The following is an 11,137-nucleotide window of genomic DNA, read 5'->3' on the forward strand; positions in this document are numbered from 1 at the left end:
TTTTTTCCCCCATAGGTTTTTAACATTATAAAAGCTCTTTATTCCAAAGATACTACAAGCTAGTAGGTGTAATGTATTCTAAGTTGCTTCAGAAGTATTGCAAGTATTACGTACAACAATAAAACAGTGCATTGACAAAAAAGGAAATTTACTTTTGTACTTAAGTACTTTTAAAAGCAAGTACTTCTGTACTTTTACTTAAGTAAAAATCTGTCTTATTTAATATTTGAGTAATATTTGACCAGCAGTATCTGTACTTTCACTTAAGTAATAGAGTTGAGTACTTTGTCCGCCTCTGTGCATAATATATTCATATGTATTAATATGACAGGCTGAATGGAAAAGGATAGATAGGTTGTTTTTATATTGACATAATATAGTTTTGAAAAACAAGTGGACCCATATGTAATTTCTGGATTTTATTTTATTTTATCTTGTGTAGTTTGATCAAGTATGATCGTAGGAGCATGTCAGTATTTTGGCATCAACCTAATGTGTCTAGCTTCTACCAGTTGACAGATGTATTGGTGGCAAAAAATCCACCAGTTAAAAAGTACTGCTGTAGACTAACCTTCAGTTCCAGATGATACACGGCTGACATCAGAGTGTGCAGGTGAGATGTTCTCCTCACTATCAACTAAAACACACATACAGATATTATACTCAACACAAAACAAATACAATGCATGTTATTTTACAACCTTAAGCAAATTTTCTTCTACCCTATCTGGTTTATATCTTTACCCTTCTTACCTCTGCCCTCCTCACTAGGGCTGTCCTGGCTGGGTGTAGGGCTGCCGTCATGTTCCCAGAGGGCCGTGGCTCCTGTTTGGGAAGAGCGCAGACGGATGCGAGGTTGCACACGCTGGTCTCCTGGGCTGAAGGTCTGGGAAATTCCTCCTTTGCCCCTGCCAAGAGCCCAGCCGTGCCGGGAGCCCAGCTTGCGCCGACCAGTCCGCAGATTAGCTTTGGGTTGATCGTCTTCAGCCTGAGATGAGATTCTCCTTAGTGAACTTGGGGACACTGGAGCACTGATGGGATCCTGTTCATGAACTGAGGGGTGAAACAGTGAAGAGCGTAAAAGATAACTGGTGAGGTAAAGGTCTTTATGGACGAATCTCAGAAACCTGACAATTAAGGGTTTTTTACACTGTGACATTATTTTCAAAATTATTAAGCACATTACCCCCCCAAATTCTCCTTATTCTAACTCGAAAAATATAAAATAATATAAATATGTAATATATTAACAATTACAAAAAAATAGATGCCTTTGCCTTTAATTTATGCTGATAATATATGCCGTTTAAAAAAAACACTGAAAATAAAAAAGAGAATAAAAACAAATACAGCATTGAGAATTTGAGGTGAAATGTACTTAGTTGTCAAGAAAAAAAATTATAATGGTGCTAAAATATTTTTTAATACTTTGTGACATTCACCCATAAACTGGTATAATACTGATTTAAATGTATGGAATATGTATATATTTGTCAAAACAGATAACTTTTTTATGAGAACGACAAAGCAAAGCAATAATGAAAATGGAAGTATATTGGATATACATTGTAACAATTACAAATCCCCTTATTTGCTCAAAGTCAATGGCATGTTATATGTATCTACCATATACACAGAAAATACAATACATATAAGTACTATTACACTGTTACTGTTAGTATTTATATTACCATAAATCTCAATGCTGTATACACTCTGTGCAATATTCATTTGATAGGCAAATTCCATTCCATTGCTCCTTCACATAAACACAGAATTACTATGTCTGTTTGTGATCCAAGGGAATGGCATAATGTGGTAGGGTAACAGCATCATTCATTGTTATGGGCTTTTGGGGACCTTTTTTGTGTTTTACAGAGTCCAGGGAACCCTGCAGTCTTAACTTACTGGCACTCTCTTACGCTCTGTGGTACAATATATCTAATGTTATTACACCAGCCATACAGCTCTGCAGTCTCACCAGGCGCTGGAGCTGAAGAGATGGGACCACCGTCTACAGTATCCGCGAGGTTCTCTATACTTCCAGCAGCAATAAACTGAGCACGGCCTTCTTTGCTTCCACCTTTAGGTTTTATCAGCTTCTTCATGCGGTCCGCTATCCAATTTGACTTCCTGAAGCCACAAGAGAGTTTATAGGTGATTGAAAGGCAGCCAGCAAGATTCAGATAAGTCAAAAAAGGTAAAAGAGAAAAACGGCAGGATGTCATGATGAAAGAGAGCATACAGTGAGTAAAGCAACGAGTCCATGCTGAAAAGGTCTGCTAGAGACCGATGTTAAAGCCTGACTAACCTTGGTTGTTTGGGTGGACACATGCCAGGCAGACCCGGCTCCAAAACACGATACTGATCCATTATCTTCTCCACCAGCTTCTGCTTCTCCCTGCGCAGCTCGTTGAGCTTGTCACTGAGGTGGAGACAGATGGGAGAGAAAAACATGAGTTATTTACGGATGGTCCGGTGCTGAACGTTCTACATGGTGCATGTGGATAAAAGTGAGCTGCAAATGTGTGTGTGTTCTTACAGGTACTCTCTCTGCTGGTTGTGGTGCTGGTCACGGCTCTCCAGGCTGCTCTCCATTAGGGCCTTGTTATCTTTGGCCAGATTCTGGTTCTGCTCTACTAGATGTCGGTTCTCCTCCTCCAAGTTTGCCTTCAACTGGGTTAGGAGCTATAGAAAACATATAAATACTAGGGCAATAAATTATACTATAAATTAAAATAATTATTGTTTTAATTAACTTTTTTTTAGTTACTGTGATTAATCTCAGACTTTCAATTAAATGAAATGCATTATAAGACCACAAAATGTAAATCTGTAAATAATTCTTAAATAAAATTTTTTTAAACAAAAGTAAGATGACTTAAATGATACACATAAAATTAATAAGAATTCAATCTAAAAATGTACATTTAAAGACATCAGATCAAGGCTATACATATACATACACACACACATATTAGTGCTGTCAAATGATTAATTGCGATAAAATTAATAAAAGTTTTTGTTTACATAATGTGTGTGTACTGTGTATATTTATTATGTATATATAAATACACCCACATGTATACATTTCAGAAAAATATGTTATGTTCATATATTAAATATATATATATTATAAATTATATGAATATAAATATAGACATGTAAATACATGTAAATATTTTCAAAAATCAATTCTGTAAAAAAAACACTTTATATTACTTGTCCACTATAACTGTCTAATACGGTGTATACTGTACATACATCACATTTAGATTACATTTAGTCATTTAGCAAACGCTTTTATCCAAAGCGACTTACAAATGAGGACAATAGAAGCAATCAAAACTAACAAAAGAGCAACAATATGTAAGTGCAAATGACAAGTGCCTAACGGCCTAACGCAGTACACGTAGCAAGGTGTATATATATATATATATATATATATATATATATATATACTGTATATATTATACACACAGAACTGTCATAATGTGCATTGTGCTCAGACCTGGTATTGGCTGCTGAGACGGACACTGTTGAGATCCAGCTGTTGGTTCTGCTCTTTAAGAGTGCTGAGTTCTCCCTCCAGTCTGGTCCGTTCAAGTTGAGCCGTACTCAACTCTGCCCGCAGAACTGAACTCTGAGCCAGCAGCTCGGACTGCACCTGAACCCACTCCTGCTGCAGGTTCTGATATCTACACATTAAACAGGTGAATCACACTAAACTACACATCTCATGAAAGTCATATTTTACTCCCAAAAACTTTTTTTTGAGCATTTGTGATTATATTATATATTTATATACAAGTCTAAATAAATAAAAGTACATCTAATTTGGGGGGGGGGTTCATGCTAAATATTTATCTTGATTCTGAGGTTAAACCCAGAAATGTTTTTGTGAGCCTGTCTATACAACAGTCCATGACTCATGTTGTGGGGAGACTTTGGTAGGGCTTACCATCACCACAGTGGGGGAAGAACAGTTTGAGGTGGGTGGTATCATCACTTCCGCTCTCTTTCCTATGAATCTGCTCAGCTGTAACTTCAACCCAGTGTTGTGGTCATTGCAATTATGACTTTCTCTCACCTTTCATTGTCCATTTTCAGTCTCTCCAGCTCCTTCTCGCTTTCCACCTGCCCTTGTGTCACTTTCTCCCTTTCTCGTCTCTCCACACGTATCGATTCCTCTGCTTCCTCCAACTGTGCTTTTCGCTCAAACAGCTCCTTATATCTAGACAAGTACAGTATTTAGAACATTTTACTAGATTAAAATCAAAGATATTTTGATAAATTGTAAATCAAGAGATAATTTAGTTTATTTCAGCTACTATAAATCCATGTTTCATCTGATGTTAAAGTCATATGGAAGAACAATTACATTAACAACAATAAACAAACACTATAATAGTTATTTATTTTATATTAACACTATTTATTAGAAAATAAATAATAAAGGTTTTTTGATGTGTAAAAGTATTACATGGAAAAATTTTATGTGTAACAAAAAAATCTGGATGAGTGGGTCTGGTTTGTTATTATAGGTTTTATTTTACATTTACATTTAGTCATTTAGCAGACACTTTTATCCAAAGCGACTTACAAATGAGGACAATAGAAGCAATAGAACCAACGCAGTACACGTAGCAAGGTTTTTTTTATATACATATACAGTATATACACACAACACACATCCATATATATATATATATATATATATGTACACACACACATACAAAGAAAACAAGTAGATAGAATAGAAAAAGAATATAGAAAGCTAGTGTTAAAGAGGTTTTTTTAAAGAAAAACAAGCAGTTAGAAAACAAATAAATTGCAAGTGATAGAGGGTCAAGTGTTTTTTTTATAAAAAAGAAAACAAATAGATAAAATAGAATTAGAATTTTAGTAATAGTAATATCTAAATACTTTTTTGAAACCGCACTTATTTTACAATTTTTTTTACTAAAGTACAAGTCATGTTAACAACCTTGTATATTCATATTTTGTTTTATCACAGATTTACTTGAAACAAGATATGAAATAACCTAAAAAAATCATATATTATCTAAAAGTATTGTTATTATATTATTCTTAATTTATTAAATAAATTAATAAATAAATAACGTTGCCTTTTTCTGCTTAGACCACTTATGCTAAAATTAATATTATGAAATAACCTCACATTTTTTCCTCTTTGACCTTTTATGTGAATAACCTAAAAGTATTTTTTATTAAACAAATGATTATGAATTTACTTTCAAATAAATAAATGGTTATTAATTTATTATTAAATTAATGAATTCAATAAATGTAACTTGTTTAAGGCAGTGTACCTGGCCTCAATGTCTTTATACTGAGCATCTAGACTGCGACTGCTGCTTTTCAGTTGACTGTGTTTGACCAACAACTCTTCTAACTCCGCCTCCTGTCTCTGTTGCAGAGCTGTCAATCTCTCATGATCCCGCCTCACAGCCTCCAGGCGCATCACTGACTCCTCCTTCTCCTTGAGCCACACCCTTGATTCCGCCTCCAGAGCCGCACAGCGCAGTTCGCTCTCATTGCGACGTGCCAACACCGCTGCATGTTCGGAGCTCAGAGACGCCTGTTCCACCTAAGTGAGAGGAAAGAGGGTACAATAAAGCAGATATAATGAGAGTGTGGTCATTGGGGTGGAAATATCCTGTTTATGAAAAGCCTGTATAATTTAAAGTGGTGCAGTTTTATGCTCCATCAACGGTATGATTGAAAACTGTTAGTGTCCGCCCACTGCAAAAACTAATATAGATTTACACAAATGTCAGTTTCTAAAATACCCTGGCCTTTATTTCAGCGTCAAGGGTCCATTTAGAGACCAGCAACCCACACTCAATCAAGCACTCACCTGTAGCTTGGTGTTGAGGGCCTGTAATTTAGCACAGTTCTCTTGCAGCGAGATGGAGTGGCGCTGCAGGGCGTCCAACTGCTCTCTGAGCTGAGCACAGGCTGACTGAGACTGTGTCAGCTGAGACAGCAACACCTCCCGCTCTCGCTGCAGCACTGCATTCTGGGATACAATCAGAGGCATGGAGTTCAGCATACAAGTTGATACCCATTCATTTAGAATGTAATCAGAATCCCTGGACGACGTTAATGATGTTTAAATAAAGACATACGTGAAGTGGCCTTGCGGGGCCTGAAACGTAATGATATTTCAGTGAGTGTTTTGCATTTTATCTCACCTCCCTTTCCGTATTTATCAGTCTTTGACTCAGCGCCTCCTGGCTGCCAGTGCCAGTCTCTGCCGTTGTGTGTGGATGTTTGTGCCTTGTGTTTTCAGAGTCTTCTGCTGCATAGATAGAGTCTGTAGGCCCCAGGCTCTGGTTGGGGTTAGCCTTATCTACAATACTGACAGTGGCCTCCTGGGGGCTTCCTGACAGAGGTGGCGACTGTCTGTTTGATTCACAACCCTCGATTTTCTGTGTGTGTGAGTCAGGAGGTGAAAAAGCAACCTCTGGAGATGATCGTTGCGGTTGTGTAGCTGCCATTTCAAGCTTGGTCTGCAGCTCTTCAAGTGTTCTGTTCAGTTGCGCGATTTGATTGGATAACTCTTGGGAATGGGCACTCTCATTTGCCAGATCCTGGTTGTGAGTGGGATATTAAAGTTAGACAATTGCTGTACCTTACCAGCTTTATCCAGAACCAACCACGTGCCTCATTAGGAAAACCTGAGCAATAACAGCTTTCATTAATCTCACAAAGATGCATTTTCAGCACAGTTGTCCAAGGAGGGGAAATCTAATTGCGCTGAGGATTTTCAGATAAAAAAAGCAGCTAGAAAACAATTATCTAGTTGAAAGGAAATATTCAAAGGAGCCCATTTTGCAAGATCTCAGCTCAGTGGGACCTCCAGGCAAACATAATTGGAGAAATATGGTGTACTGAAGCACTATAGTAATTGCTTTTATCATTCAGATCTCACAAACAAACGCTTTGAATACTACACAGACCTTTGTTAGGGAGTCAATCTGGACCTTGCTCTCAGCGTTGAGTGTACCGAGCAGCAGATTTTCCTTCTGCAGCTCCTCGAACTGGGCACATGTCTCTTTGAGCTGAGAAATCTCCTGACACATGCGTCTGTGGGCAGATGACAGATGTACTGAGTGATATACATAATATTCTTATGCCGTGCTATTTATTCCATAAGATCAGAAGAATTAAGAACTTTGACAAATGACTACATTCCACGTTTTGTGAGCAACAGACAGATAAGAAAGAACCAATGCTTTTAGAGATATGAAAGCTGCAGTGGAAGATTATCAGTAGTGAATAACTACTTGAACTTGGGTCAAAAGAAATATAAAGCACAAGCCTACATTCATGGTGTTTGGTAATTTTTGGAGCTTGTTAGAACAACAAGACATGACATTCATCGAAAAAAGTTACATTGGTAAGATTTTTCAAATTAATTTCTCATGCTAACCAATGCTGCATTTATTTGTTTAAAAATACAGTTAAAATGGTAATATTGTGATCTGTTTTCTATTTTAAAATAAAACAATAAGCCTGGTTTACAGTGAATTTATAACAGCTAAGGGGCAACCCCCTTAGCTGTTATAAATTCACTGTAAACCACGGCTTCACGGGGCTTATTGCTTTTATAAAACGGTTATTCCATATACATAGTAAGGTTTTCAATAAAACAGAGCAAATAAAGTGTAATGATATTAATAAAAACATTATTCTTCCGCTAAACAATGTTGTTCCTCAGAAACGGTTTGTCAGACTCTGTTTCGTGTTTTGTGAATGTCTGTTTATGTCTGCCTCATCTTCCGGGTCGGTTCAGTGTAGCACATTTTTAGACCCGTGTAGACCGCTACTCTTGTCCCCGAGTTTAGCCCAGAGAAGGTTCCAGTCCCTGTGTCTAGCACAGAAAGGGCTCCAGTCCCCATGTCCAGCCCAAGGAGGACCACAGTTCTCAAGTTAGGGCCTACGGAGGGCCTCTAAAGACGATATTCTCCCTAAGGATTTTTTTTGGGGGGGGGGGTAGTATGGGTCCGTCGGCGAGGCCAAGGCCACGGAGGCCATCCAGTCATGGCCCCTGAGCTCCCTGTGCCGCCATGGCACCCTGGACTGCCTGATGAATTTTCGTGTTTTGTGAATGTCTGTTTATGTCTGCCTCATCTGCTACGTGTGTTTTCCTGGTTCCCTGGTTATAATTAAAATCTCCTTGTTGATGTACTCCTCGTCTCCTCGTTCCTTCGCTCCGCGCTCCCTCACAGTAGCAATGTGACAGAATTCCAGACCGTGACAGTAAGCCGCGCTTCTTCTCCCCGTGTTTGTTTTTCGTTTTTTTAAAAAGTGTTTTGTTTTCCTGTTTGTTTCTCCCCGCTAAAATGGAGGAACGAGCGATGTTCATCGCCGTGGCTCAGGCGAGCCCCAGCTCCCTCGATGGGGAGACCCTGGTGACGCTGTTCCGGCTCGGGATCACATACCATCGCCCCGTGGAGCTCCCAGACACCACCAACCTCGACTGGAAGGAGGCGGTCATCCGATGTCTGGAGAGCCTCCGATCCCGATCCGGAACTCGTTTAGCCCAATGGAGGGCTCCTGTTCCCGAGTTTAGCCCAGTGAGTTCTCCTGTCCCCGAGTTTAACCCAGTGAGGGCTCCTGTCCCCGAGTTTAGCCCAGTGAGGGCTCCTGTCCCCGAGTTTAGCCCAGTGAGGGCTCCTGTCCCCGAGTTTAGCCCAGTGAGGGCTCCTGTCCCCGAGTTTAGCCCAGAGAGGGCTCCAGTCCACGAGTTTAGCCCAGAGAGGGCTCCTGTCACCGAGTTTAGTCCAGATAGGGCTCCAGTCCCCGAATTTAGCCCAGAGAGGGCTCCAGTCCCCGAGTTTAGCCCAGAGAGGGCTCCAGTCCACGAGTTTAGCCCAGAGAGGGCTCCTGTCACTGAGTTTAGCCCAGATAGGGCTTCAGTCCCCGAATTTAGCCCAGAGAGGGCTCCAGTCCCCGAGTTTAGCCCAGAGAGGGCTCCAGTCCCCGAGTTTAGCCCAGAGAGGGCTCCAGTCCCCGAGTGTAGCACAGAAATGGCTCCATTTCCCATGTCGAGCCCTAGGAGGGCTCCAGTCCCCAAGTCAAGCCCAGGGAGGGCTACTGTTCCCGAGTTAGGCCTATGGAGGGCCTCCAAAGACGATATTCTCCCCAAGGATTTTTTTTAGGGGGGGGTAGTATGGGTCCGTCGGCGAGGCCAAGGCCACGGAGGCCATCCAGTCATGGCCCCTGAGCTCCCTGTGCCGCCATGGCACCCTGGACTGCCTGATGAATGTCCGTGTTTTGTGAATGTCTGTTTATGTCTACCTCATCTGTGTTTTCCTGGTTATAATTAAATTCTCCTCATTGATGTACTCCTCGTCCCTTCGCTCCATGCTTTCTCACAGTAGCAACGTGACACGGTTGTGGTTCCAACAAAGTGGTTGCCGAGCAACACACAAATATAAACAAAGGTGTATGTTTGTAGAGTAATTTACAACAGCTTCGAACTTGGCTCAACCTATCAGAATCAAGGACCGGAACTATCCATTTTATAATGTAATTTATTCTTGTGATGGCAAAGCTATATTTTCAGCAGCAGTCTTCTGTCACATAATACTTCTGAAATTATTCTAATATGCTGATTTGGTGCTCAAGAAATATTTATGTTTATTAACAATGTTCACATTTGTTGTGCTGACTAATGATCTGTGGAAACTGATTTATTTTTATATATTTGGTGAATAGACAGTTCCAAAAAACTTTATTTGAAGTATATATTTTTTTTTACCAGTGTAAAAGTTTTTACTGTCACATTTGATCAATTTCTTGCTAAATAAAAGTTTAAATTTCTTATAAAATTGTAAACTTTTGAGCAGTAGTGTATATATGTATAAAGATTCATCATATTCATTCAGAATGACATGAAAGTGAGTAAATAATTAAACTATAATTTTTTTGGTGACTTATTTCAATAAGTGCGAAGGTCCCTTTGCATGTACTTATGTCTGTACCTGTTTTGTGCCTCTAGGCTGCAGGCTCGTTGGTTGCCATGCTCTAGGGCAGATGTTGTGCTTTCCAGTTGCTGTCTAAGTCTGGCCATTTCTCGTTCTCTTTGTCGTAGCTCACGCCGTTGACTGTCCAGCTCTGCCTGACATGCCTCCTTCTCCTGCTCCAGTCGCATGACTTCAAGCAGTGCTTCTTCCCGCCCTCGAGTCAGAGACTCCACCTCCACGCCAGATTCTCGCAGTTCAGCTTGTAGCTCTTCTTCATGCCGCCTGGCAGACTCTAAGGTCCGTCCCAGTCTTTCAAGGTCTGCCTTAAGGTTTTGGTTGGTCAGCTCTAACTGATCACCCTATGAAAAATAGTTTGCTTAGTTAAGTCAACAAATAGAAAAACACCCACCTTTCTTCAGATTTGAAGAAACAGTTGACCTAAAAATGAAAATTCTGTCATAATTTACTCATGCTTGAATCTCTTTATGCTGTTAATGCTCCCTGTAATATACAAGGAGATTTTTGCATAGCTCTTTTCTATACAACAGAAGTAAATGCGTAATGGAGTGTCAAAGTCAAAGAAAAGCCTTTACTGTCACTTCAGATCAATTTAATGCCTCCTTGCTGAATAAAAGTATTAATTTCTGTCAAAGCAAAAATCTTACTGACGAAAAAGTGATCTATATGACTGGTATGCATAATTGAAAGGCCTTTGAAGCAATATTATAGCTCTGTATATGGATTTAATTTGAAATTTAAATGATTTTGCACTGAAAATCATTCAGCACGACTCTCAAATCTACATATTTAAAGCTGGCATATCATGTTCAGTCATGAGACATTCAAGAAGCAATGGCATTACAGACATTAAACATGGCGTGAGGCATCTTGATTCTCCAAGTTTGAATATGCAAATGAGAATTAAAGAGATGAAAACTTGTAAGATTTTGGTCTGTTCCTCACACAAATCCATACAATACGACACATATGGACTAATATATTCATATGAACTACTTTTATGGTGTTTTTTAATCTTTTGGAGGCTTGACAACCTCAATTGTCATTCAGTTTAACTGTATGTATTTTCCTTTGCCTTCCACAAAAGAAAGCATTTGAGTTTGGACAACATGAGGGTGAAT

The 11,137-nt window shown here is 39.5% G+C and overlaps 1 protein-coding gene across 1 annotated transcript in view; it reads right to left on the minus strand.

Moving 5' to 3' along the window:
- ccdc88b (coiled-coil domain containing 88B) overlaps positions 1-11,137 on the minus strand; it is a 22,818-nt gene that overhangs the window by 1,400 nt on the left and 10,281 nt on the right. The window contains exons 17-28 of the mRNA XM_016232328.1: positions 10,017-10,357; positions 6,987-7,113; positions 6,219-6,617; positions 5,882-6,043; positions 5,334-5,611; positions 4,091-4,234; positions 3,512-3,698; positions 2,543-2,688; positions 2,312-2,425; positions 1,982-2,133; positions 754-1,053; positions 572-637 (exon numbers count right to left, since the gene is read on the minus strand). Coding sequence (XP_016087814.1) covers positions 572-637; positions 754-1,053; positions 1,982-2,133; positions 2,312-2,425; positions 2,543-2,688; positions 3,512-3,698; positions 4,091-4,234; positions 5,334-5,611; positions 5,882-6,043; positions 6,219-6,617; positions 6,987-7,113; positions 10,017-10,357 — 2,416 coding nt within the window. The remainder of the gene's footprint in view (positions 1-571; positions 638-753; positions 1,054-1,981; positions 2,134-2,311; positions 2,426-2,542; positions 2,689-3,511; positions 3,699-4,090; positions 4,235-5,333; positions 5,612-5,881; positions 6,044-6,218; positions 6,618-6,986; positions 7,114-10,016; positions 10,358-11,137) is intronic.

This window comes from Sinocyclocheilus grahami, unplaced genomic scaffold (genome assembly GCF_001515645.1).
Source record: "Sinocyclocheilus grahami isolate Dianchi unplaced genomic scaffold, SAMN03320097.WGS_v1.1 scaffold409.1, whole genome shotgun sequence".
Classification (NCBI taxonomy): Eukaryota; Metazoa; Chordata; class Actinopteri; order Cypriniformes; family Cyprinidae; genus Sinocyclocheilus; species Sinocyclocheilus grahami.